Raw genomic sequence first — 26,724 nt, 5'->3', positions numbered from 1 at the left:
TTCCATTCCATGTATGCTCTGCAGTCGGATAAGAGTATGTAGTGGGATGGATGGTGGGGAGTGCGGGAGGAATAATCCACCGATGGCTTACGCCAGTTGACCAATCGGAGTACACCATTGGATAACCGAATAGCATCATACTCTCCGCGTAAGCCACCCAGTATAAGCCAGGCAACTGGCTCAAAGACAGTCCCGAGATTATAAATAAGTACAGTCAACTCCTCAGGATCCTCTCATCATCCTCATCATCAACCAATCCACACACAATTAAATATGTCCCAGAACAAAAAAATCATCGTCATCACCGGCGCAACAGGAATCCAAGGCTCCGCCGTCGCAACCACCTTCCTCCCCCTCCCAACCTGGCACGTCCGCATCATAACCCGCACCCCCTCCTCCCCCGCCGCGCGCGCCCTCGCCGCCGCCGGCGCAGAAGTCGTACAAGCTGACCTCTCCGACCTCGATTCCCTCCGCCGCGCCTTCAAAGACGCAACCGCCCTCTTCCTCAACACCGATTTCTGGGGTCCGTACCGCGCCACGCGGGACACTGCGCTCGCTTACAACACTGAGGTCCAGCACGGGCGGAACGCGGCCATCGCGGCGGGGGAGGTATCCTCTCTACAGAGACTGGTATACTCCACGCTCCCCGGGATGAAGGAACTATCTGGGGGAAAGTACGCGCGTGCGCACCACTGCGATACGAAGGCGGAGATAGCGAAGATACTACGGGGGGAGGAGAGGTTGCGAGGCAAGGTGTCGTTTCTGGTGATGGGGGCGTATGCGACGAATGCGCTTTTTTTGCCGAGGGTGGTTGCGGCGGGCGAGGGGAAGAGGGTGTTACGGTTTACGATCCCCGGGACGAAGACGCTGCGGGTGCCGATTATTGCGGCGGAGAGTTCGACGGGGGAGTTTGTCAGGGCGATGGTTGAAAGTGTGAGTGAGAGTGGGACTGGGAGGTGGGTGTTGGGGTGTGATAGCTACCTGTCCATGGGGGAGGTGGTGGATGTGTGGAAGAGGGTGACTGGGTGGGAGGTTGAGGTGGAAGAGGTGGATGTGCGGGAGATGCATGAGCGGTTCAAGATTCCGTGGGAGGTGTTGGATGCGCCGCGGTTTATGGCCGAGTTTGGGTATACGGGCTCACTCGAGGTGATGAGGCCTGAGCAGCTGGGGGTACGGACAAAGTCGTTTGAGGAGTGGCTGGCGGGCAGGAACTGGGAGGAAATGATCATGAAAGCGGAAAAGGAGCTAGCTGATATATAACTAGTTTCATAGTTCACATCATTGATCAGACTTTTTTCTGGGTTCCGGTTCCAACTCCAATCCCTGCGCGAGAATCAGCTGCGCAATCGCATCCGCCGTCTGTAGGTACGTCCGACTGCCCTGTATAAACCAGAACCCGACTGCCACCACGAGCATCACCCCGAATACCGCAATCGCGTAGTTCATGTCCCCTGGCGCTGGGTCCGGCGAGCCAGGGAAGAAGAAGAAGACGGTAGTGATGGCACAATATACAATGCTGACCCAGTTGACTGCCGTTCCCCAGCGGCCGAGGCGAAACGGGCCAGGCGGCAGCTGGTCCCGGCCCACGAAGAGCAGCACCGCAATCGGCAGGCCGTACGAGATGGTCAAGGCGATGGTGCTGACACTCAGGATGGCCTCAAGGACGGTGTTGGCAAAGAGGTAGAGCACGCCCACGAGCGCGATCAATACCCCCTGCGCCCAGAGTGCGCGCACAGGAGCCTTCCACGCGGGATCCACCACCGTCAGGTACCGACTCCAGGGGAGGCCGCCGTCGCGGGCAAAACCCCAGGTCAGTCGCGAGGCAGTCGTCAGGATACTGATGCCCTGGCCGACGCCATTGAAAATGAACAGCGCGATCAGCGTGGCGCCGCCCTTGAGGCCGACCGTCTCCAGCATCAACTCGATGAACGGCAGTCCGCTGGGCGAATCAACAACCTTGTCCACGTCCTGCATACAAAACAGACAGACAACCATGAAGATGAACCCGGTGACGGCGCCCGACAGCACCGCCAGATACGTCACCCTCGGCGCATTGATCCTCGGCGCCGGCATCTCCTCGACCATGTGGATAACAGCGTCAAACGCAGTAAGCCCGTACGCCGCCTGCACCAACCCAGTAAACCACACCACGCCATCGCTCCACCCTGTCTGGTTGATCCACGCCCCGAACACAAACCGACCCGGCTGAAACGACAGCTCAGCCTTGGTCCCGACAGAAATCAACAGCGCAAGCGACAGCACCACAAACAACCCGGTGAACCACACGCCGACAAACCCATTCAACCACGGCAGGATCTTCTCCCGTCGACACCCCACCACATTCACCACCGTCAGAACCAGCACCAGCCCCAGATAAATCACAAACTGCAGCCAGCCCACCCCCGCGCCACCCCAATTCTCATCAAACATGACCTTCATCCCGAGCAGAAACTCCGTCATGAACGCAATCTGCGACGCCGTGAGCGTCCACCACCCGAACGTATTGATCCACGCACACAGGTACGACACGAACCGCCCCGTCGGCGTATGCCACAGCCTGTACACCCAGTACGCCTGCCCCAGCACAGTAGGCATGCTACTCGTCAGCTCGCCCAGAGACACAGCAACACACAGATTACACGCCGTCACGAGCACCAGACCCCAGAGGATGGTGATGGGGCCGCCGTTGGTGAGGCCGCTGCTGAGCCCTTGCGCGAAAGTGGAGTACGTTCCTACTTGGAATTAGCATCATCGTCCACTATTCCGCAGGAAACCTCAGGAAAGAAAAAAAATACCTAATACGCAAAACGCCAGCGCGAGCATACTCCACAAATCGAATTTGCGGGTCAGGGCCTGGTCGTGCCCCATGGTCGCGAGATCGCGCGCATCCTGCACGCTCTGGTCGACCGAAGCCGAATCGGCCAGTTTGATGTTTTCCACGTCCATCAACAGCAGTACAGCAATTAGGGGAGGGAATTGTGAGGTGGAGAAATATCACGCATGTCCATTCTGTTGCAGTGTAGTGCAGTGCAGGTCTGGGTCATATATGCCCAGCACAGACAAACACTGACACTTCCCCTCACGAAAGACGCGGGATATCAAACACAAAGATAGACGATACAGTCTAGATACTGACTCCAGATTATTGGTAATGAGGGATCATCATTTTGGCGATGATATTGATAACTGGCCCGTGAGTGATTTGTTGGCGGCGTGCGCAAAATCCGCAGTCCGCACCAGACTAGATTTTTCACTTTGCGGGGTTAACCTTCTTCTCGGCTGGACCTCCTGACTGCGGTTGGTACCTGGTACGTCAATAATATCCACAACCGAGCTGATAGGAGCTGAAATATCTCAGGAACCTTTTCTAGGTTTTATTGGAGAAGAAAGGAGTATCCTGAAAAGGAAAGTCGATGCGAGGCAAAGACACAGCAGTCAGCAAGCGATCGCGATCTGCGTCTCCATCTACTCCGTACCTTACGCTCCAATGGTCCGAAGATGAGATATTTCTTCCGCGGCACTGATGAAGTAAATGCGAGGTAAACATTAATTAGGCATATATATAAGGTATACTCTCAGTCTCTCCCAGTCTCGAGATCAATTCATCCTCACAACAAAGCAGCACCCAGAGCAACCATCCCACCCAGAACGGGTACTCCCACGCCGACGCCAGATCCCAAGCCATTATTCGGCGACGGCGAAGCCTGCGAGGACGCCGCTGTTGTCGTCGAACTACGAGAGCTACTACTCGACGTGGTCTCGGCCTGGGTTACAGTCGTGCTTGACGTCGAGACGCGATGAGAATGCGAACTACTTTCTGTCTGAGTCTCACTCGACGTAGTCTTGGTCGCGGTCGCAGTCGGCGTCACCGAAATCGCCGTAAACGTCTGCTCCGTCGTGGTAGTAGCCGTAGCAGTATTCGCATTCGTAGGCGCGCCGAGCGTAACAGTCGAGTAAGGCGAATGGACCGTGACACGCGTAGCTTCGCCCGTGCAGCCCCTGCGACCCATCAGCACCCGCACTTTGACATCCAGGAAAGAAAGAAGGGGACGTATGACGTACCCGAGGAAATTCCCACAGCACCCGATAAACACATTCCCGCTGAACTGGCACCGTTCTGCGATTCCGCAGCCCACTTGTAGTTTTATCCCTCGTTAGTCTAGCGGAATGGCAAAATGGAAAGGGACTGCTTACGGCCGCCGTTATCGTACGCGCAACAGTTCAAGGCGCATCCGTCGCCGCAGCATGTGCCCAGAAGACACTGGCTGCCATCTCCGCAGTTTGCGCGTTTCTCGAGGGAGCCCTCTTGTGATGCGTGACGGTCGTAGAGGATCGGCGGGCTGACGGTCGTGGCTACCGCCAGCTGGAAGACGGAAATGATGGTGACAAGTGAGAGGAGCATTTTCAACGTGATCTTCGTAATTCTGCAATGGAAAAGTTTTAGGAAAAGGAGAGTGCTTTATGTGACCGGGGTATGGCTGCTGTGCCACGTTGGACGGGACAAACCTCGTATTCCTGCTTGGCAGCTCCAAAGTCTAATTCGCATGGGGGTTGAGGATTGGGTAGTTCTCTGCGATACGAGGTCGGGCGTCGATCGTCGACAACCCACCGACTCTCTTCGCTTGGTGTTTTCAGCCTCATTAATATGAACTCGGGCTGTAACCAATCGTTTGTTCTACACAGTATACAACTTTGATATCATACGTGCAAGAAAAGTCATTCATGTTTGTATTTCTCCGAAAAAAATGCCGGACTATCTCCGCATAGCAAGAGACAGGAGCTTGCCAAAGTTAGGAGTACCTAGTCCAGTGACCGGGTCCCAGCCTTCCGTGGCATTCCAGCTGGCATATGGCACCACGGGACTGCCATTGGGAGTACCCCCGAATCGGTTGCGACCATCACAGCCCTTGCTGCCTCCGTTGACGATATCGTTCAATCCCTTGCTGGCCTTGCTATACAGCCAGGGGTTCAGGAAACCCATGGCGGGCTTGCGAGCGCGCAGGCGAGCATCGTTCAGCAAAGCGACGATAGCGCTGAAGGTGGGAGCCGAGCAAGAGGTTCCGTCAAACTGGTGCAGCGCCCCCTTGTCGAACACGGCGTAGTTCTCGGCCTGAGCAGCAACATCGGGGAAGGCACGGCCCTTGGGGTTGTACAGGCCCTTGTAGCGAGGGCCAAGCTTGTTGAGATAGCGCTGGACCGCCGAGTCCTGCCACGAAGGACGCTCCCACAAGTCGGAGAAACCGCCGGACGAAAAGTACACGGCCTCCTCGGGTTGAGTCTTGGTCGTGCCACCCACCGAGGTCACCCATGGGCAGGCCGCAGGGAACTGGGGAGGGAAGTGGGTGCGGTTGGTGCCGTCGTTGGTCAAGCAAGCCGCGCCAACACCGGAGTCGCCAGAGGAAAAGATGACCGAAACGCCGCGGCTGCCTAGCTGAGCGTACAGGTTGCAGACCGAGCGAGCGTATTTTTCAGGAATGGTCTAACAACGTCAGTTTAGTAATATGCTATGGAAAGCTGACATACCTGCTCATCCTCGCCATAGGAGGTGGAAATGACCTGAGGAAGCTTGTCCTGGTCCATCTTCAACACATTCTGCAGGAATTCCAGATAAGGCTCGTTGCTGTTGTCGTTGGGGTCGGGCTGGCTCAGGTCCGGAACGAGAAGACCCCGGCCACCGGTGCTGAACTCGGTGACAGGAATGGGGGAGCTGACACCAACGATGTACTGCAGGTCGAGATTGGCCTCACCACTGTCATTGGCGGAGTTCTGGTCGTTCAGACCGCCGTTGTACTGGATGACGCTAAAGTTCTGCCCAATGGCATACGGGGCCAGCTTCTCCTCGAACTTGGCCAGATCGTCATAGCGGGCGTATTCCTCCAGGAAACTGGCAAAAGCGACCTTGCTGCCCCCTTTGGGGTCGGCCTTGTAGTCGCCGATGTTGTACAGATCCTTGAGGCATTGAGGGGTAATGACCTGATCGCAAGTGGAGGTGTTGCCGGCTTGGATGGCCGCCGACAGGATGTCCGCATCCACCTGCGCGGGCCGACCGCGCATGGTCGCCCGGTTAGGCTTGATTTGTCCGAAACGCGTGGTGGGCTGGACCATGTTGACGTGCGATGCGACCGACTGGGGGAGGGAGTATGCCAGGGTCCTCAGACGCTCAATGTGGCCCACCTCGTTCACGTACCACTTGAAGTCGGCATCGAGCAGATCATTGGCCACGCCAACGGTTGTGCGGAAGTTGATCCAGTCTGCATCCTCCTCAATATCCGTAACTCCAGCGGACTCCAGCCAGCCACGGACGGACTCGACAGCCTCCTGGGTGGGCAGCAGCATCCGCTTCATCTCGTCGTGAGTTTGAAAGTGTTTGCCGTAGTTTGCGTGGTACGGATCGGACATTTCCAGGAGGGCGGTCTCGAAACCTTCGACGTCATGTTGCTGCAGGGCGATCTGCAGGCGAATGGAATCGCTGTCACTTGGGGTGTGGGAGTATTTCCATCCTGTTTTGTCAGTCTCGTCTCCTCTTAGGTAGTGATACGGGGGACAAACCTTGTGGCACAGTGGACAGCTTCTCAAAAACCTCGGCGGCAACGGAAGAGGACAGGAGAGAAACAACCGCGAGCAGAGCTCCACGGTTCAAGAGTGACGAAAACATGTCGCTGCCTGTCTATGGACAGATTGAGGAGAATGGATGGGGGAAGTGAGGGCGAAGAGCGTCAGTGAGGATTGAGGTGGTAGGATATTTATAACGTGGCCGATCACTGATCGACTGCATCTCATCACCTGCAAGCTGCGTATCTGTTCCTAACTTCCTACAGAGGACAGCGACGGTGGACAGCTCCATGGAGAGCCTGAACAAATCGGAGGACCGACGGGGTCCTGCTGGATCCAGGACATGATGGCCTTTCGATTGGATGTGCCCTGGCGGGAATTCCGGCGGTCCTGCAGAAGAGTTACATGGCGCGAGGGGGTGGTCTTGGTGTCTTGGAGGCTGGCTTATCAGGGAGGGGATCGTCAGGAGAGCTCCACTCGGGGGCAGACTCATTTCGGCTAGGACTGGTCCTAGAGATTGAATACGCAGGGTAGATAGATAGCAGATAATAAGCATGTGCGGGGATTCCATGTACGACTTGTCATCTACTGAATTGAGGAAGATGAACGAAGGAATTGCGTGATGTGGAAGTAGCTTGCCCGATTCTAATAGCAATTGTTTGTTGATCCTGAAAGTTACTTGAACCTTGAAACTCGAGAATCCGCCAAGACAGCTCGCCCATGAGTCAGGCTGCATGAGTCAGGCTGCCAGGCACACCAATCCCTTGTTCGTACACTCTTGGTCCAGTGTGGTATTGACAGCGAAATCAATTATTGAACTGTCAACAGCTATTATTGCTGTTATGAGGAATACAATCCTTACTTTGCAGAACGCCTTCAGTTCGTATCTACCTCGGTCCAGAGTCAAACAGGAACCGAACTCCATTACTCCGCCCACAGTTGCATTGTCGGCAAGGTCCGTCTCGCCAATTGCAGGATGAAGATGGAGTAGGTAGGTAGTATCCATTATCCAACACGACAATCAAACATGGCCGATAAGACGATGCTGATAGGGAGAAGATTGATGAATATGCCTATCATTGGTCTGTTCTTTGTCCTCTGCCAATATCTCGCCCTCAGCTTGGTCGCTACAAGCACGAGTGATTGAGGCTTGCCGTAGCTTGCCTCCGCTAGACAAGGGACTTTCTTAATGAGCTTGGCATTAGACAATGGCATCGTCTCCATTAGACTTTGCTATTTTGCTTTTTGGATTAAGTTCTTTTGCTCCTTTCTTGGCAACCAAGCGGTATCACATGAACTTGGCGGAATCAGCTTCTGAACAGTTATATGTAACTTAGTCCGCAGTAGCATAATCAGTAACAAATATATATCTCCGAGTCAATAGCACAGAGTGCACAACATGTGATATTTCTGGCTTGCATATGGAGGTTACGTACTCTGGAATTCAGAATGGACTCCGGACCAGCTATACCACGTGTAACCGTACCCCAGAAAACCGGCCCAAGGTTGTGTTCAACTCTCTTTATATTTACCTCTCTTATCTCCCCTGGAACCAGATATTGATCATAATGATGGTCAATATGGCAGATTGATATCAAGCATCAAAGCTCATCCATAGCGTTAATGGACACTAAGTCAAGGCTACATTGAGTGCATAACGATGACATAGTCTCTATGCATCATACCACATCTACGTGCAGAACACTTTGTAGAAAACCACTACTGCAGTACCTGATAAATGTCTTACTGACTTGCTCGGTCTTGCATCAATGTCAAGAATCGACCAAAGCACTGACTAGTCCTCAACATAAACCGGACGAAAGGGATGTATCAGAAATAGCCAGAATTTCTTGACTTGGATCATGATACAGTCAATGTTCATCTGTTGGCTGAGGCTGAGGCTGAGGCCTGAAGATTGCGTCTTCGCGTGGCTCAGACTACGTCTACCCAAATATCAACTCGGCGCTTGCGTATGCCATCATTGACTCATGAAGCTGTCATTCTCCATGTAAGTATCCTTATTTCTATCGCGATGCTTATCCGATGACAGATACTCGTTGTAGCGCAGATGGACAGCTTCAGCACTGGACCCGACCGGCTGGTACATACCCCTGTTACCGGGATATCCTCAGCCATGATACACAACAGGCATACCTTATCGTCTATAATACAGTACAAACGCACAGCCACATACTCAGCATCTACTCCGTACTCCGTACCTAGATCTATCTATCCTCGTGAGCTGTTGCCCGCTTGGCCACCCCCGCATCCGCCAGAGTCACTAAACTATGACGCACGCCACGCACATCCAACCAGTCCACATCAATTCCTCAACAAGAAAGAGGTGCCATACTCCCTTCTCTCTGAAGAGTATCTAGATGTAGATCATGATGTAATTATTCCTCAACACTGATGCATATATAAAAATAAAATACCTCACCCCTACCCCGGCCATATCCCATCATCACATCATCTATCCACCTACAACTAAGGTATCTCTGTACAACCACATACAAGAAAAAGAAACAAGATACAATACAATGGACCTCCTCCAGAAACACGGCCACCTCAAACACGACCGCAGAAAGTCCCTCGCTCAGAAAGAGGAGGCTGAGCAGCGCCATCATCAGACTCAGCAGGGTATGTTCCTTTCCTTGTGTGTGCATTACGCATGGAGACGCTGACGATGTCGATGACAGAGATCAACGAGCTACTCGGGAATTTCGGGCAGTCGCATAATGATCATCCTGATCGGAGGAGTAGTGGCGCGGGGAACATGGCGAGGGATATTGAGGAGTTCCAGAGGTTTGTCTCCTAATTTGGGTCTGGGATAGAGGCTAGAGCTGATGTGGTACAGGAGAATGTCGAATGGGGAGAGTTTGGACAAGAGGGAGTGATTTCCTGTTTTGAAACATGAATTGTATATGAAATATTCTTGATTTCTTATGAAAATAATTTCATTTATTTACCTTGTGTTTGATACTTTGTTGGCCTTACATTATTGGTAATGTGATTGAAAGCTGTATCTCCCTTTATGATACTTTACTTTCCACCCTCTACTATCAAATGGGGTGATAGCTCAGCTGGGAGTAGCGTACGACTGAAGTTACTCAGTCACTTAATCGTAAGGTCGCCGGTTCAATCCCGGCTCACCCCAATTTCTTTTTTTATTTTTTTATATTTTTATTTAATTTATTTTTTTTACAATAATTTGTATTATGCCAACTAAATGATTCATTAACTAAATCCAATGCTACATGCCAGTAGAAGGAGTGATTCGAGTGAAGAATAAAAATGTCCTGCAAACGATCAGTAGACTGGAACCTTAAAGGCAGGGAAGGTGTAGGTCCAGCTCTCGATCGACTTCTCGTCATTGACACAGTCAAAGGTCGAGCTGTTCTTCCACAGAGGACGGGTAGGCCACTGGCAGAGCATCTGGGTCTCGCCGGCGTAGTCGCCAGAGGACACCGTGGTGTTCAGCCGGGTCGGCCGCACGCCCTTCTCCACCCAGTCGATCATGATGTTCATGTTGTTCTCCGGGTAAGGACCGGGCTGCAGGGAGTTGGTACCGCAGTGCGCCGCACCGGGGATAAGATAAAACTGGTACCACTCCTGGAGGTCCTCCAGACTCTTCGAGGCCGACACACCGGGGTACATGATCGAGCGCACAGACTGCCAGTAGTGCACGGACGACGCGGCGGGGATACTGGGGTCGGATTCACCATGGTAGTGCAGCAGCTTGCCGCCTGAGGACTTGAAGGTGGTAAGGTCCGGCACGATGGTCTGCAGGCTGTCCAGGTAGCGAAACATGGCGGTGTTCATCCATTCGACGAGGGTGTCGTACGTGACATTGTCCAGGGTGGACAGGTTGTCGAGATCCAGGAGCTGGACGAACTTGGTCACGAATTCACCGCCGGTGGACGGGATGCTAAGCTCCCAGGAGCCGGTGTCGTTGTTCCACTCGGTGGTCGCGTCGGAGAATTCCGAGGCAATCTGCCAGGAGAGGTAGGCGCGCTCGCCCTGGGTGTTGTGCAGCCCGTCGTAGATGGCCTTGGCGACAGCCACACCCTCCTTGGTGACGGTGCCGTTCTGCGCAGGCTGGTAGCTGGTCGTGCTGCCCGGGGCTTGGCGCTTGCTGAAGCCGAAGCCGAGCGAGGTGCTCGTCACCCCTGCGCAATAGTACGGCTCACCGACGATCTTCGAAAGATCAAAGTGAAGTTTGCAGAGGTCGGTGCGGGAGACAACACCATCAGTGCGGCCGTCGAGAGGGTCACAGGCCTCGATGGTGGCGTTGACGATCTTGGCCAGTTCGCAAGGTGGAGGGTAGTAGTCAAGAGTCGTCTCGACAACCGAGGGAAAGACGTGGTTGACCTGCTGCTGGGCGTAGCGGAAATCTGGGGCACCGGTGATGGCGCCGTCGTAAAGATCGCCGTAGCGCTGAACCTGGCTCATTCCTTCACGTCCACCGTCGGAGCATCCTTCGTAATAGGTGTAGACCTTGGCATCGCTGGACAGGCCGTAGAAATTTCTGGTCAATGTCTTGCCGAGAGTGGTCATCTCACCCAGGGCCTGGTAGGCGAACATGTACGTGGCGTCCCAGTTGATCGATCCGTTGCCGTAGAGAACCACCTCGTCGTAGCTGTAGCTAAAGGCATCGTAACCCGCATCGGTGGCACCAGACGCCGCACCGTACTCCAGACCGCCAGTGGCATCGGAGGAGAGGGAGTAGCCACCACCGCCGGCAACGTAGAACCGGTTCTTGAAGTCGGAAGGCTGGGGGAAGGCATACTTGACAACCACCTTGTCGCCTTTACCAGTGTGAGTGTAGGCGACCGTCACATTGCAGTACGGGTAGTTGGCACTGCTGGAGCTACCCATGCCACCCATGCCGCCGCTAGAGGTAGAGTTGTAGACCGCGCTCGCAGTCACGGCGGAAGGAATCAGGTTGATACCGAGAAGAGTTCCGTTCGAAGGAAGGGCGGACCGCACCTTGGAGACAGTGCAGACATCGGCGAGAGATGCAGCGTTGGCTGCCGCTGCCAGAGCAGCAACAGCTGCGCCGTGGGAGGAACGCATAATGGGAGTTAAGAATGACAGGAATGAGTGGTGGATCAATGAATGGAGAGCTGTCGAATATGGGCATGGTGATAGGGGCTTTATATGAAGTAGCTCACCCCAAGCTCATGCAGATCATGCCTATTCATTAGATACTGAACCCATCTCAGGTTAGCTGAGAACAAGGCTGAGCCCTCATTGTCGTCGTCATCTGTTTATGGATGCCGCACGAGTACGTAAGTCTACGCTTAGGGCAAGACCCGCGACGGACCTGGAACACATTAATTGACGAAATACAAGCATTCAGAGCATCTTTCATAATCTTTCAGGATGCTGATGTACGTATACCATGGAAGCTTAAGCAGGTAGATGCGGGACTAAGAGCCGTTCCCGCGTCAGATCTTGGACCAGGGGTACTGGTTTCCCACCAACATAGAATGGATGCGATTTCGGATAAAGTCGTATCCGGTGGGAGGTGAAGAATTGTGGGGATTTTATCATCTCAAGCGGTGTTCTTCAAGGCTGCAGTCTGGCTGCCTGCCTGAAGACTTGAACGCTGCGCAGATCAAGTGCTGTGGGACAGACCGGCCGCGTCATTGGCTTTCGCAAAGCCACTGAAGATGACGCGGCAGTTGAGATACCGGCCCGACGAGAATAGCCTCGTGAAGCTAACGAAATTTAACCTTCCATCGATGCCTTGAAATGCTTGAATAGAAAGGTTGTTGACATTAGTGGGGCTGATATTATCAATCTATGCTTATTCTTGAGAGCTGGGTCTCCTCATCTCCTCAGCTCCTGAGTGTAGGGTCCTTCTGGTGTCCGGACTCCGGTGCACCATTATTGATTCTCCTAGCTTCTCGATAAGTCGATAAGTCCAGGTTAGAGATATAAAGCTGCAAGAGACGATGATGATGGTTGATAGCTGTTCAAGCTGACAAGGTGGTTGCATTTGTGATCATTCTAGCTGAATCGTCCTTGCACAGCCTCAGTGATGCCGGGGCATCAACTACTKCTATCTCAGTTTTATCACACAGACCGGTCCAAGCACCGATGTCTGACCCCACCCTGACTGATCCTGACATTGTTTGTTTCGTTCTGGATGCTGATTACTGCCCGTGGATGACTTTATTTCTCCTGAGGAAACTCGCCTCTCCGGTGCATGTGAGGCACTCAAAATGCTGCACATGAGCGGAACGCTGACTTATAACTGGCATAGTAACCTCGTTGACTGAATGCCCTCAGCTCGACCAGATACTAACACTTTGACCCTCGCATAAGGCAAAGAACCTAGCAAATATCGTGTCAACCTCATACCTTCCAGCCCGCGGGCCCTGCGCGTACTGGTCATCGCAGAAATACAATCTTCCCAGGCCGATCTTTTAGCACACGCAGGCACTGCCCTCTGCTGCAGTCGCACATGCCCCTTTACTCAACCTATCTCTTCATGCATTGACCACTGCACCCAGGGCCGCATACACTATACATACGACATGTTCTTGAAGCTTCCGACACACGATCGAGAAAGCAGGTAGGGTCCAAGGGTCTGTGCGCCCTACATGGTTGAAGGTTAGTGCTGTCCGAAGGTAGTATCATCGACCCCTGCAACCCTGGTTCCAAGTAATCCTCAAAGTCACTCAATTGAGACGAACGGCAACCTGTCATTGACAGCTGCGGATGTTTTGGTGAAGGTACCCCTCGACCAAGTCCAACGTCGATCTGATCTTCATTTCAGCGCGATCACTGCCACATTATTGGCGGATGAAGAATAAAGTACAGCTATATCACATCAGCATCAGTCGCCTTCGCCTCGCATCCACGTTCATCAATAGCCACAAACGCAAAGGCAACACAAACAGCAGGGATTAATCGGCAGATCCCGACTCTACCCGCCACAACACAACACAACGTACTTATGCACACATTCATGTGAAGAACACCTCTTTACTCGTACCCAGTCCTAACCCCTAACCCTGTAGTCAAGGACAAGGAACAAAAACCCAGTCGAGCAGGTATCTGTTGCCCTCACAGGGTAAATTGACGAGGGAGATTCCTCAACCCATATGCCAAGTCAGTATCCTTGTCGAACGGTCGCCCCAACCAGGAACCAAAGGTCCTTCCTACTTGGTACGAGTTGGATAGGACTGGTCTAGATCCGCCATAGGGTGCGGAGTGATCTGCATGGAGGGTGATTGCGTTACATTCACCTGCATAAAAGTACTTTCATTCAACTGTCTAATATATTAGCTTCGGGGTGCCTGGGCGGAGATGAGCTAAAATAGGCTAGCGTTATTTTCTGACAGGCTACGAAGAAGGGAGTGGTTATGATAATTCGCTCATGTCTGGGATTAAGGTTGGACTCCACTTAGGTACTACTGCGTACATCGAAGGTAGCATTCGTACGAACAGTACACTAACTGCATAAGAACTTTTGGGTATATTAACTAGTCAAGGAATCCCAGCGCCACCGATAGGAGAGTAGCCCAATTAATAAAGTCAAGGCATTATAGTATACAGCGATCGTAAGAAGAGGATGGATATGATTCGCTACGTGCGAAACCTGTCGCTCTCCTTGTTATGTCGCCACAGCCCGCCCGGGAGCAGGTTCTGTTTCAGAAGCGCCAGCTCCTTCTGCAGCGCGGCGTTCTCGTCCTGCAGCTCCTGCATGTACGCGATGGCATTGGTCAGGATCTCCGACTTCTTCAGCGAGGCGGGCCCCGACCCGCCCTTGGTGGGTTTTTGGACCCGGCTGCCGTACATGGCTTTTTCCAGGGCGACGAACTTGGCGTTCATGTTGGTGCGGTACCGCTTCTCGATGATGTTGTGGGCAGCCCGCTTGGCGGCGTTGCGGCCTGTTGCTGTTTGCGAGTCGGTGGAGAGACTGCGCGAGTTCTTGCGGGAGGTTGAGGCCGCAGGGGGAGAGACGGGTGCAGGAGCGGGAGAGGCGGTGGCCTGTGATGTGACGGGGTATTCTTGCGGCGTCATTTCAGGGCTGGAGGACCAGCGGGTAGCTTGTTCGCGTTTTTGGGTGGTCGTTCTGCGGCGGGTTGTTGGCTTTTCACTTGTGCGTGGCGAGACAGCGGGGGCGTCTATCGTGGCCGAGTCGAGTGATGAGACACGGCAGGCTGGCGACCATGGTTGATCGTCGCTTTCCAGATCCTGGATTGTCCTTGTCAGTAAGTTTGTAAACATGGCAGTAATATGAGAACATACCGATGAGAGAGAGTCCTCGCCAGAGTGAGAGATTGCAAATCCGCTGATATCTGCCGGGGGAGCGAACAGATCCACAGGGAAATCCTTGGGATCGAGCAGCATATCATTGGGGATATCGAGAGGGAAGGTCTCGGGAAGCATGGTGTTCAGCGAAAACAGATCGATGGCGCTGTCATAACTCCAATTGGCCGACAATGGATCGGGGCCTTTGGGTTGTTGGTTGACAAAGCGGTCGTCGTTGTCAAAGGTGAATGCCGTCGAGGCATCAGGTCTGTTGTATGCCATGGCAGGTGATGATGCTAGTTGAGTACGGTGTAGAAAGGGATGTGATCGTAGCTGGAGGCGGAAATATAAATATCGAATTGTGTTCAGGAGCTCTGACCGTGGATCTGAAGAAGATAATTCAGGTCGGAAGGCTGCACCGGGAGATATATAAAGCCCGTGCACAATTGAATATTTTCCGTGATCCACGCCGAGAAGTCGCCAGAGCTAGAGGTGATTCGCTTGTCTGGCAATCCACCTGTCGCCGGTGACGCGCAACCGTGATCACCCCAGCCGGATSTAGGGCATTCCAGCATCGGTGGGCTCCGATGAGGGCCGTTGAAATCAGGACCATCTCCTTGCATAAAGACAAAAAGACAAAAAGACCACGACGTCAGAGGTGACCGGTCCAGATGTCAGAGATCGAAAGTACCACAGTGGCTGAACGATGATAACCGCACAGTGGATGCAAAAAAAGTCAACGGGCGAAAATGAGTGGACGAGCAGCTGCACCACGACCGTTGGATCAAGGGAGAAAACGGAAGATCGATGGTTACCTAGACTAGTGCCTTGGTGCCTTGGGCCGTTACCGCACTAACCTCGAATAGGGCCATTGCCAAGATGCTTCGGCTGAAACTCGTCACCAGCGGTTGTCTCGGCCCCGAGTCTACGGCCGGTATGTCTGCTGAATACGGGTATTATTCCTGCTGGCATGCAAGTAGCAATACAATACGGTTATCAGAATACGTACGGATTCAGAGCATCCAGCCAATGTCGTTGCGCTATTGTTTCTATTGCCTTAATCCAGGTGGCGGGTATGATTTTATCCTGTCCAAGGCCTTGTACTTGAGCTTCATCAATCCGACAGATAGGTACTTTCTGGACAGCTGGACAGAAGCTGTGAGAGATCTCAATGCATATCGATAGACGTGGATCCTATCTTATACAGAAGGTATAAGAATCTATCTAATATACCTAGCAACGCAAGTACAATACAATATAAACAAGTGTCGCGAGAGCCCTCGAATCCCCCTAGTCTAGCAAATTGTCACGTCTGACTCTCCAATTCATTGTGCATTCTGCACGGCTTCTTCACTCTGTAGTCGTACCTATGTCTAGCTCTCGTGCTCTATCGGTAGATACCTGTACCTAGTGGGTTCGGTACCCCAGAATCCAGATAGCCAACCGACGCCGTTGACGATAGATCCATCAGAAAACAACCAATAACACCAGGGGCAATTCCAATTACCAGCCCAATTGCCTTCATTTTTAGAATTTGCTCGGGTGTATCCGCCAGCACTACTTGGTAGACTACCGTAGTGTGGCTGTAGTGTCAACCAGACAATGATACACGGCCCAGTAACCGAGCCGGCACGGATGCCGGGCCTCAAGGGTCTAGCTGCATGCCACTCGGTGGTGTGATCCCGGATCTCTGATTGCGAGGACCCATCCGGTACCTGGTGCGTCAGCGGCGTGAGGTTACCGTGCCGTGGCTGGTAAGGTTGAGCCCGTGGGTTCGATCAGGGTCGTGTGATACAGCTACATGATTCATCCTACAAGTGATGCGTCGGATCTGGATGTTGTAGAGTAAGGTGATCTTTCTGCGTTGATTCCGAGTATCTCGTCCGAGAAATTTGTGAGTGGGCGCGTGACCTTGCCTTGCGTTGAGGAACATGTGTAACATGCCGGGATAGCAAAGCTGGAAAGAAATGTATCCTGGACATGTATATCTGCCATGGTGCGGCTAGGATTCAGGCTGGCTCACATGCATTGCTCAGCCCTATCGGTTAGTTGGCTTCTTCAGGCTTCAGCATCACTTCGGCTTGTGCATGGTAGTATGGTATACCGAGTAATGCTTGATCACTAAAAGAGACAATTCTCTACCCCCTCAATGGCCATGCTGATACTTCAGTAGTCTTGAGCTGTTACTCGGCTGTCATGTGATGATCCCTGGTGTTCCCTCATTCAGCACTATGAACGTGGATGCCGTATCAGGTAAAATTGAGTCGCTAGTCACCAGTGCTTAAGATGCAAGTGAGTCTATGCAATAAGGGGTTTCCTTTAGCTAGCCCACAGAAGCACTGCAAGGCATCGGAGCTGGCAGATGCGATATTGACCCGAGGACGACTGCTCAGAAACCATATCCCTGAAGAAAGTCCAACTAGCACCGAGTGTTTTGCAGGTCTACTGTCTACCCTTAACCAACCCCTGAATGGTAGTCTCAAAATCCTCCGGCTCCCTCCCCAGAATCTCCCCCAGAACAGGCGATACAACCGCCGTCTCCCCCGCCCGGATCGCCTCCCACGCCGTCGCCCACTCCCTCGAGAGATTCACCCCGCGGTACGTATGTTTATCCCTAATCTGCGGCAACGCCACATACTCCTCCACCGTGATCTCCCGGATCCGCACAGGCTTCCCAACCGCCCGCCCCAGAATCTCCGCCGTCTCCTGCAAACTCACCTCCCTCGGCCCAGAAAGCAGCACCACCCGATTAAGATACGGGAAGCCAGACGGGTTCTTCGCATACGCATATACCATCTTGGCAGTAGCCTCGCCCAGCTCGTCGCGTTTCGCCCAGGCCACCCCCGGCCCCGTCCCCGGGTGCGGAATCGTGATCTCCTCGACTGGATTGTGCAGGTCGAACCACGCGGTGTAGATCGGGAAGGACTCGGAGTAGATGCCCTCGCGGATGGCGGTGTAGGTGAAGTGGCCGGGGAGTTCGGCGAGGTACTTTTCCGTCGCGAGGTGGGCGCCCATGACGTGCGCGAGGCTGGACTCGCCCAGGTCGCCGGCGAAGGCGAGCGAGGAGTAGAAGATGTGTTTGACGCCGCTGCGGCGGGCGGCGTCGATGGCGGCTTTGTGGGCCTGGTTGTTTTGCGTTAGCTCATTCAGTAAAGGATTGAGGTCGAGGGGGGCGTACCTCTACGCGGTGTTGGATCTCGAAGGAGGCGTAGGAGATCAGCATCAGTACGCCGACGTTGTCGAAGACGCGCTCGAGTGTTGCGTGGTCATCGTAGTCTGCTCGGCGGATTGTTGCGCCCTCGCGGGAGAGCGAGGCTAGCTTTTCGGGGTTGCGGGCGATGAGGATGAGCTGTGAGGCGGGGACGAGCTTGACGAGGTGGTTGATGATGCTTGTTCCTAGGCCTCCGGAGGCTGGGAAGATGCCGATTTTCTGGCTCATCTTGTTGCGTTTGTGTTGATGGCTATGATGTAATGTGGTGGTGGATATCGTCGGGCTGAGGGACCTTAGTTATATATCAATTGGGACAATTGGCTTTCTTGTATGCAGTCAAGGATATGGCCTGGATATATGGTCTGGAGATAATTCCTATAATACATTGGTGCAAATGCTGATGTCTGATGTCTTGATGCTGTCAGTCTGCTTGTGATATGATGGTTCCGTCGCGGATTACAAATCGTGATGCTCCAAGGATGATCCATTCAGGGACCAATGATATAATACAGTCGCTGGCTACATCTTGTTATAGGCTAGAATGAATCGCTCCCCATCATACTCCGTCACGGTATAATACTCCTTGCGCACCTTGTTATAGCTCAAATCCTCATTCCCCGCCATGAACCATCCATTACGCAATTCCGCTGCTTTTCCAGGCTTCCACTTGAACATATCCCCGGCTTTGGGTGACCGTCCATTGCTGCGCGAGAGGTAGAATGTGTTGTCGTAGGAGAAGCCGCCCTGCATGCGCAGGAAATCGGCACAGTACGCCCATGTGGCGGTGACAATGCTCTTGTCATCGGTCTTGAGCTTGCCGGTGCTGCTGTCGAGTGGGTACTTCACAAGACGGATCGGGTCTTTGGATGAGTCGCTGATGAACTCGCCAACCAACAGCGTGTTGTCGCTGCGATCGAGAGAGACCCAGGAGAAGCGGAAGGGAGACGAGGACCCCGGTGTCCATTTGTAGGATCTGTCGGTGTCAATAACGATCATCCAACCATAGCAAAAAAGCAACGTACCGAATCTGAGGAAGGACATAGAGGTATCCCGCCGCAGAGTACTTTCCGCCCTTGTTTCCAACATCATCACCATCCTCAACCTGCCAGATTTTACTCAGATCAAACACCCGGATCCCGTGCGACGTATCCACAACATACAACCACTCTCCGTACCATGCAATCCCGCCCGCATGGACTGGCACGGCAGCAAAGTTATCGTCGGCAGTGGGCTCCACCAGCAGCACATGGCGGTACTTGTGCGTCTTGCGGTCGACAAAGCTCACGCGCACGCTTTTATCGTCGTCGCGGTGCCAGCTAACAAGCCACACCTCGCGGCCGTCCCATTTTCCCGAGGCTGAGGCATCAGCGGAACCGGTGATCCCCTGAGGTACCCATTTGGTAGTCGCCATGTCGCCGGAGTTCCATTTCCAGGCTTCGACGGGGCTCGTCCCGACGGGAGGCTTCCCCGCGGCAAGGTCACGGTTGGCAGAGTCAAGGACATGAGGGATGCTGACATTTTTGCCGGCAGAGGAGAATATATGAGAGAGTGAGGCTAGGTGCGTGTTGTCATTGGTCTGTTGGAGGGTAAAGGCTGACGCCGTGAGAGGGCCATTGCCTTTAGTGCAGAGACGGGGGTCTGCGGCAATGGTAGGGAGAAAGAGAGAGAGGAGACTGGTAAAGGCGAAGATGGACTTCATGGTGCGTTGTTAGACCATCGACCTTGACTCCTGCAGTTTCCATCACCCCTTATATAGTCGTAGCATGGATGCTTGTTGAAATGACTTCTTTCTTGGCAGAACTATGTTTAGCTGGATACGAGTTGTTCCTGTTGCGGATACGCGAACACGAGGATCAACACAATAGGGCTCATTTCAGACCCAAAATTCTTCGTGTTCATGTAACCTGCCTTGGAGATCGGTTATTAAGACCCTAATATTGTCAATACAAATCGGGTCTGTGTGTCGTGGACGCGAGAGACATATTTAGCACTGACAAAAACGAGGTTGATTGCCGACGATCCGGGGAGAACTAGCATGAAGCCTATCGAAAGGGATGTGAACATAGAAAAGAGACCTGCATGATGAACTTATTTATACAGTCATTAAGTATATCACGATGGGGTGGGTGTTGGTAGACTTGACTTCTGATTGTAACATTGGTTAGATAAATCTCCCCCAGGTCACACGAGTCTTGCCTAATTTATTGATGCGTCTCTTTGTTTTCTTCCATTCCCTCATTCAAGCATCAGTTCCGTCTTCGGCCCCATCTTTGGATTCCCAGGAGTACACCTCACAGCCAGAGTCCATTAGTGTTTACTTCTCATGGTCTGGTCGAGAATCGTCTGACCCTAAAAAGCCTGTGGATCTACTGTTGCCTCCCCACCTTGCGGGAGCTGCCGACGCGTGCGGCCCACAGCCACAGGAAGGTTGTTGTGCTGATGCCTGATGGGGGCTGGTGCGATCTTTCTACTAATCCATTATGAATTCCCTGCATCGTCAGTATTTGTCCTCTTCTCAGCTTGGATTTCGTTCACTTTTTTATAATTTACCACTGTTTACCAGCTCTATTCACAGCTCTTAGACTTATTCCCTGATTCTCTGACAGCTGATTCTTCTCAGTAAATGACCATGATCTTCCGCTTTCTACTATCTCAGCCTCCCATGCAACCCGTTCTCACTCTCTCAAGCTGATGTCTCTGAGCAGAAAAATCTTCCTAGTTCTGATTCAGAGATGCAGGTTGATGCTGGCGAAACCGCTCCTCATACCACTGCATCAGGAGTACTTGCGGCTCCGGCTGTTGCGGTAATTGAGATCAAGTACAGAGGGAAGTCAATTCCCACAGGCTCCTTGCTGCGGGTGTCTCTGTTACATACAATAAATAATCTATTGATATAGATGATTAGTTAATCAATATCCCCGAATGTCATTCGGAGAGTAATTTTTGGTATAATTTTCTTTCAGATTTAAATCCTCCAAAATGGTAGATAATACGAGATATACGAATTTTTGAGGAGTCATTATTAAGATGTCGGTCTTCGTTGAGATGGCAGCGCGACCCCAAATGCGAAGGCTTAGTTTTGGCCAAGTCGCGACTCGCAACGACGTAGGGGGTTGGTGGTAGGTGGTTCTTGTGGAGCCAAGCGTAGCATTCATAGCGTGCCTTATATTTTAGTAGGAAGATTTAGACCCCGTGATATGACTGATATCACTGGCGCAGCTCGCAGTGCATCATTATCATTGAGGGCCGAAGAACCCCCTTAATACGGAGTACTCAGATGAATTCCCATTAATATTCCATCCTGAGGCACCACCGAAAGGTTGCCAAGGCTCAAGGCTTTTCAATTACTGTCACGTGCATATCCCTTTGCTCTGTCCAACTGGTCACATACAGTACCCCTGATCCCTACAATTCACTGCCATCACGAAGCAGAGATGCCAAAAACTCTTCAGCTTCTGCAACAGGAGATTACATACTCTGCTGCCAAAGAAGATCAGAGTAATATCCTCCATAAGTTGACTTTTGTGTCTCAGAGGAACAAGTTCCTCAACCATGTATATCAACATCGTCACTTGATTGAGGCAATAGTGTCTCATCATCTTAATCTTCGCTCAGGGGAAGCTTGTCAAGTTTCCCAGCCAGATGAGTGGCTACATGGAAGCTTCAATCTTTGTATTCCCGTGCACATCGGCAAATCTGGACGAGCCCTTAAGAAAAGGATACTAATCAGATTTCCGCTACCTTATCGACTTGGTGAAGCTTTCCGACCTGGAAATACGGATGAGAAGCTTCGCTGCGAGGCCGGAACATATGCATGGCTGCAGCAGGAGTGCCCTTCCGTCCCTATACCACGCCTATATGGGTTCGGGCTATCAACAGGGCAATGTGTACGTATGACAGAACGCTAAGACGTCGCAGATTCACTAACTCAGGGCAGTTTACGGCTGTCGAGAACATGTCATTTTTTACCCGATGTATTCATTCGCTCCGCTGTCGCCTGCTGGCATTCTTTGGGTATCAAACTCCGACGCGTTATGTGCCTCACCCTAACCGTATCCCTCATGATCTGGGAACAGGCTATCTTCTGATAGACTTCATCGAGGATGGCCAGATGCTTTCAAACACGTGGAGCGAGAAACACGGCGAGGAAAGATTGCGAAAGAATCTCTTTCGAGATCTGAGCAAGATCCTTCTATCTCTTGCTCGTGTTCCGCTGCCGAGGATCGGATCTTTTGTCATTGATGCCGGCGGTTACTTGAGTTTGTCAAATCGGCCTCTATCTTCCGAGATCCACGAGCTTGAAAATGAGCATATCCCACTAGATATGCCTCGGAGCTTCACGTATTCGACGGTTGACTCTTACGTGGTCGATCTTCTTGCCTGCCACGACAGCCGCATGCAACATCAGCCTAATGCAGCCATGGATCTGAAGGACTGTATTTACCAGGTCACGGCCTTGACAATGATGAAAACCATATTCGCCCATTTCTTTCAACGTGAACTCCGTCGTGGTCCTTTCATCCTTCAGCTGACTGACCTCCATCCAAGTAATATTTTTGTTGACGACAACTGGAATATCAAATGTGTGATTGACCTAGAATGGGCGTGCTCGCGTCCGATTGAAATGCTGCATCCTCCGACCTGGCTGACAAATCAGCCTGTCGACAAAATAGACCTGGAGCTGTACAACAAGGTCCGCGAAGAATTTATGGGCATTCTACGAGATCAAGAGGAAGTACTCCATGCCAAAGCCGGCCACATATCACTCTCATCAGTCATGGAAAACGGATGGAAGACGAGAACTTTCTGGTACAGCATCTGTCTACGAAGCCCTCTAGGTATCCACCAGTTATTCTACGACCGAATTCAGACAAGGTTCGCGGAGGGACATATCGACGACGGCGACTTCTTCCGAATCACCATGAACTATTGGAGGGAAGGAGCGATTCCTTTTATGCATGAAAAGGTTAAAGATAAGGAAAAATATGATTTGCAACTGCAGGAAGCATTCCAGGCCTGAGGATTTGTGGTTATCTTATGGATCACAAGGACTGCAAATCGGAAGATGGATAGACCAGTGTAACTGGGTCTTTTGGTTCTGCATAAGTCTGAACAGGTGATCAATGACTTTACTAAGTAACATATGGCTTATTTTGGTTTATATGGAACATCATGACAACAATTAAACATAACCTCATGTCTTAGATGCGCAGGATGGTAAACCCCCGAGTAATATTGGTGCTCTCCGCAGTTCCGCCAATTGTTGATGGGTATACTGCTCGGTGTCACTGGTGCTGATGCGAATAGTCATGACAGGTTCTTATATCCTGTGATTCAGTTGTTCTTCTGGTTTCCACCAGATTTAGAATCTCCCATTGCCGCCTGCGCAGCTTTCTCGAGGGCTGCGACCGCAGATGCCATTCTGTGTGCTTTGGCAGCTTCGGAGGAGGATGTCAACTGCTTGATCGTGTTGACGTCCGCCCGGATGCCCACAACAGCTTCGCCAACGTACTCTTCTCCAGAATCCTTTTTGTTTTGGCCGGTTCTTCGGTCGCTCATTTTATTCCAGGAACTATACGGCTGCGTCCTTGGTATAAACTAATCAGTTTAGATTAGTTGAGACTCCATTCATGCTCACTCTGCGTACATGTTCAATTTCAATAGATAGCCAGTACAAGCCTGGCCGAAAGAAGAAAGTTTCGTAATTTAAAGGTAAAGATGTCTTTTAATGAAACGGATCTCAGGGAGACTGGAGAAAAATTGTTGATTTTGGAGACTGTAGCTTCTAAGTCTGGTCAAGGTCAGCTCACGGGCGACGAGAGGGAAATCGGGAGGACGTAAACCAAGATATTAACGGGGACGATAAGGAGAAGAGAAGAGACATGATGATGGCCTCGCGACTGTATCTGTATGCTGAACTTGCGGACATGGAGCTATACTGTCGAGCAGGGATTCTACCTACCCCGCTATTTGCATCTTGTCGTAAACGTATCCTCCATCATTTCCTCCATCACTTTTGCCAACAGTCTTTCCATAACCAATAGCATGCCCAAGAGTCCTTACTAGGCGCCTTGTGTTAAGGCTAAGTGTTTGCTATGTCACGGCTTTGGACAAGGAATTATGTCTGACGTGTGGTCAGGCTTCCTACTAGATTCCGGCTCCCAAGTTGAAGCTTCGAGCTCAAGCTCCTGGGGTGATGTCCATAGTCCATACGTCTACATCCTAGTCCTTAGGCACCAGGTCCCCACCATTAGAGTCAGGCACCAGGTCTACCTCGTCCTCTGCTTCACGACTAGCTGGGATGCCAGTCTATGCTCGCCTCACCTCGTAGGCCTCAAGTTCTCAGGAATATAGCACCATTAACCTCTACACCCCTGATGACGCTCCTCAACTATCCTTACTCTCGCCGCTATTGCCTGTAGCAAACCATTCATGCACTCAGAAAGGCCAGTCTGATAGGAAACCAAATGCAAACGGCTAATCCCACAAACATTTCCTGTCACTTGCAACCCACCATCATCTCACCATTACAGTTTGCGGATTTCTGCATGTTGATTACAGGAAATTATTTCCCCCCACTCTTGTCATGATTCTCTACTTACTGAATGGATTGCCATAAAGTACCTACTTATGCTAGTGCAGGGGTTCTGATTCATGGCATAAGGAATCCCTACCGTTTGTTTGTGCCGTCCTACATTCTAATGAGACACTCTAGGTAGCAAAGTGCAACTATCCATTGACATTTCTGGAGCTACATTCATGCACAGTATTCATTCTCTTTCTAGGTAAGGCCTCCCACTTCCGGCCCATAGCATCTTGAATGCGAGCAGAAGGGCTATTCCCTGAACCCATCAATGTTTGTCCTCTTCTCAGCATGGATTCTATTCACTCTTTCAGAATTACCACTCTTTGATAGCTCCATTCACTCATTCCCTGATGATCTGACATAAAAGCCGCTTCTTTCCGGGAAATGTCGCCATCTTCTATTCACTAATTCAGACTCCTATGCAGCCCATCATCTTCCCGCTCTCTCCCGGGGTGTCCTGCTTGGATCCTACTGTCTAGCAAACGAGGAGGTCCCATGACCGCCAAACAGCCGTATGGGATCGCTGAGGCTTTACTGAACGACGATACATGCTGTGTCTGCGGCTGTTGCTCTGCTTGAACATGTCTGCAACTATACCATCAGACACAATGTCCTGGTAGGCTTCGCTGCCTTCAAGGCAGGCTCTCTCTTTATCGTCGCACCCTAGGGAGTTCCAGCGCGCTTTTCAAACATATTTCCTGTTCAATTGACAAAACTACTCGATATAAGCGCCATCGTCCAGGTCTTCGAGATGCCTGTCCGTGTGAACTACGATCCCGCCTGCGATCGGAATTTCCGGCGCAATTACCACGACCAGTTTCTGCAATGGATCAACACTACTATCAACGGAGACATCATTGACTTTGACCGAGCTTTAGTGTTGTATGTGATTGATGCGGATATCCATCAGTCCTTTTGCTAACCAGGTCGGACACAGCAACGGATTACACCTTACTGTCGGTACCTACGATCCCAACCCAACTCCGCATGCAGGTCCGTTAGCCACGGCGTTGGAAGTTCAGGCGGCAATCACCACCAAATTCAAAACCAACGGCGACAATACAATCCCGGCCTATGAGATCAGAGAACGTCTGCGAGCGCAATCCAAGCGGGGCACAGGAGTCTTTGTGACGCCAGTGGCGAGCAAATATCAACAAGCTCAGGTGATTTAGAGAAATTACAACACGGTGATGAGCACACTGTGGCTGCGCATAATATCCAACTGGATCCACGGCGCCCATCACGTATGGATTGAATGTGAGACCACCCCAGAAGTGATATCTTGACTATCAGTGGTCTTGTATAAGTTTGGCTTGTTTGTGAATATGTTGAACGGATGCTGATAATATACCTAGCTGCGACGGTGGTGAAGTGGTGAACGATGATCAGATGCTTGGGCAGCACCTGGGAAATCAGCCTGCTGTAAGTACCCCTGTGCATATGTTGCGTTTGTGCTGATATTCATCAAGCGTCGTCGCCATTTTCGCCCGCAGCACCCGGACGCAGGTTTCTCAGTCATAACTTATGGAGTGCATACTGCGTGCAGCTTTCGACGGGGACACCCCGATCACCGAGCAACACTAAAAAACTCGAGAAGACAGTATCGCTGAACAAGCCTCTTATCAATATGAGTGCGGTTAACGGGGTTTTGGTCAAATCCATTGCCGAGGCAGAACCTCTGAGACAACAGGTCATCTGACTCCCATGTCCATGGGGAGTGTACCGCAATATAATACCACTGGGCTAAAAATGTGTCCGGACACAGATCACTCCTCTGGTCTCCAAGCACCTGCGTTCTCATTCAGAGATATCGACACAGGGGTCGAAGAAGCCACGCGCGAGATTGCAACATTACGTGGCATGGGGCAATTCGGCACGCGACACCCTAACTACTCCTCTCCAACGACTGCTCCACGAAAAGAGCGTATCGAACAGACACAGCGCAATGAAGTCACTAATAGATTTCCTGGATGGCGTGGTGGAAAAGAACACACAAATAGTTACATCCCAGTCATCTTATATCACAGTCATTTATGACTCCACGCCCAACAGGGATATGGAGTTAGAAAGACTCGCCAAGTACAGGTTCAGCTTCAAAAGAACTGAG

The 26,724-nt window shown here is 51.8% G+C and overlaps 12 protein-coding genes and 1 non-coding gene across 13 annotated transcripts; 5 read left to right on the top strand and 8 right to left on the bottom strand.

The window, feature by feature from the left end:
* Window positions 1-273: 273 nt before the first annotated feature.
* Window positions 274-1,260, top strand: Aspvir_003458 (uncharacterized protein; the record flags this gene model as incomplete). The annotated part of the gene is made up of 1 exon (XM_043275040.1): window positions 274-1,260. One exon carries the CDS (start codon window positions 274-276, stop codon window positions 1,258-1,260), a length of 987 nt encoding a protein of 328 aa, XP_043130975.1.
* Window positions 1,261-1,278: 18 nt separating this feature from the next.
* On the bottom strand, window positions 1,279-2,946 carry Aspvir_003457 (putative amino acid permease family protein; the record flags this gene model as incomplete). Its single annotated transcript, XM_043275039.1, has 2 exons — window positions 1,279-2,732; window positions 2,796-2,946. The coding sequence occupies 2 exons, from the start codon at window positions 2,944-2,946 to the stop codon at window positions 1,279-1,281; spliced, it is 1,605 nt and encodes a 534-aa protein (XP_043130974.1).
* A 662-nt stretch (window positions 2,947-3,608) lies between these two features.
* Aspvir_003456 (putative GPI anchored protein) lies at window positions 3,609-4,402 on the bottom strand (the record flags this gene model as incomplete). Its single annotated transcript, XM_043275038.1, has 3 exons — window positions 3,609-3,999; window positions 4,063-4,135; window positions 4,195-4,402. 3 exons carry the CDS (start codon window positions 4,400-4,402, stop codon window positions 3,609-3,611), a joined length of 672 nt encoding a protein of 223 aa, XP_043130973.1.
* A 351-nt stretch (window positions 4,403-4,753) lies between these two features.
* Window positions 4,754-6,655, bottom strand: Aspvir_003455 (S53 family peptidase; the record flags this gene model as incomplete). The annotated part of the gene is made up of 3 exons (XM_043275037.1): window positions 4,754-5,479; window positions 5,524-6,500; window positions 6,550-6,655. 3 exons carry the CDS (start codon window positions 6,653-6,655, stop codon window positions 4,754-4,756), a joined length of 1,809 nt encoding a protein of 602 aa, XP_043130972.1.
* A 2,437-nt stretch (window positions 6,656-9,092) lies between these two features.
* Aspvir_003454 (uncharacterized protein) lies at window positions 9,093-9,449 on the top strand (the record flags this gene model as incomplete). Its single annotated transcript, XM_043275036.1, has 3 exons — window positions 9,093-9,192; window positions 9,252-9,357; window positions 9,410-9,449. The coding sequence occupies 3 exons, from the start codon at window positions 9,093-9,095 to the stop codon at window positions 9,447-9,449; spliced, it is 246 nt and encodes an 81-aa protein (XP_043130971.1).
* Window positions 9,450-9,620: 171 nt separating this feature from the next.
* On the top strand, window positions 9,621-9,709 carry Aspvir_003453. Its single transcript has one exon. It is a non-coding gene; the product is annotated as a tRNA-Phe (tRNA).
* Window positions 9,710-9,861: 152 nt separating this feature from the next.
* Window positions 9,862-11,628, bottom strand: Aspvir_003452 (putative tannase; the record flags this gene model as incomplete). The annotated part of the gene is made up of 1 exon (XM_043275035.1): window positions 9,862-11,628. One exon carries the CDS (start codon window positions 11,626-11,628, stop codon window positions 9,862-9,864), a length of 1,767 nt encoding a protein of 588 aa, XP_043130970.1.
* Window positions 11,629-14,151: 2,523 nt separating this feature from the next.
* On the bottom strand, window positions 14,152-15,102 carry Aspvir_003451 (basic helix-loop-helix domain-containing protein; the record flags this gene model as incomplete). Its single annotated transcript, XM_043275034.1, has 2 exons — window positions 14,152-14,763; window positions 14,818-15,102. The coding sequence occupies 2 exons, from the start codon at window positions 15,100-15,102 to the stop codon at window positions 14,152-14,154; spliced, it is 897 nt and encodes a 298-aa protein (XP_043130969.1).
* A 2,160-nt stretch (window positions 15,103-17,262) lies between these two features.
* On the bottom strand, window positions 17,263-18,259 carry Aspvir_003450 (SDR family oxidoreductase; the record flags this gene model as incomplete). The annotated part of the gene is made up of 2 exons (XM_043275033.1): window positions 17,263-17,943; window positions 17,999-18,259. The coding sequence occupies 2 exons, from the start codon at window positions 18,257-18,259 to the stop codon at window positions 17,263-17,265; spliced, it is 942 nt and encodes a 313-aa protein (XP_043130968.1).
* A 291-nt stretch (window positions 18,260-18,550) lies between these two features.
* Aspvir_003449 (uncharacterized protein) lies at window positions 18,551-19,730 on the bottom strand (the record flags this gene model as incomplete). The annotated part of the gene is made up of 2 exons (XM_043275032.1): window positions 18,551-19,004; window positions 19,054-19,730. 2 exons carry the CDS (start codon window positions 19,728-19,730, stop codon window positions 18,551-18,553), a joined length of 1,131 nt encoding a protein of 376 aa, XP_043130967.1.
* A 2,159-nt stretch (window positions 19,731-21,889) lies between these two features.
* On the top strand, window positions 21,890-23,051 carry Aspvir_003448 (uncharacterized protein; the record flags this gene model as incomplete). The annotated part of the gene is made up of 2 exons (XM_043275031.1): window positions 21,890-21,922; window positions 21,969-23,051. 2 exons carry the CDS (start codon window positions 21,890-21,892, stop codon window positions 23,049-23,051), a joined length of 1,116 nt encoding a protein of 371 aa, XP_043130966.1.
* A 314-nt stretch (window positions 23,052-23,365) lies between these two features.
* Aspvir_003447 (uncharacterized protein) lies at window positions 23,366-23,590 on the bottom strand (the record flags this gene model as incomplete). Its single annotated transcript, XM_043275030.1, has 1 exon — window positions 23,366-23,590. The coding sequence occupies one exon, from the start codon at window positions 23,588-23,590 to the stop codon at window positions 23,366-23,368; it is 225 nt and encodes a 74-aa protein (XP_043130965.1).
* Window positions 23,591-25,225: 1,635 nt separating this feature from the next.
* Aspvir_003446 (uncharacterized protein) lies at window positions 25,226-25,789 on the top strand (the record flags this gene model as incomplete). Its single annotated transcript, XM_043275029.1, has 3 exons — window positions 25,226-25,233; window positions 25,347-25,499; window positions 25,555-25,789. The coding sequence occupies 3 exons, from the start codon at window positions 25,226-25,228 to the stop codon at window positions 25,787-25,789; spliced, it is 396 nt and encodes a 131-aa protein (XP_043130964.1).
* Between the last annotated feature and the right edge of the window lie 935 nt (window positions 25,790-26,724).

Source organism: Aspergillus viridinutans, assembly GCF_018404265.1.
Source record: "Aspergillus viridinutans IFM 47045 DNA, scaffold_15, whole genome shotgun sequence".
In the NCBI taxonomy this organism is placed as follows: Eukaryota; Fungi; Ascomycota; class Eurotiomycetes; order Eurotiales; family Aspergillaceae; genus Aspergillus; species Aspergillus viridinutans.
This window is presented reverse-complemented; position numbering and strand designations above follow the sequence as displayed.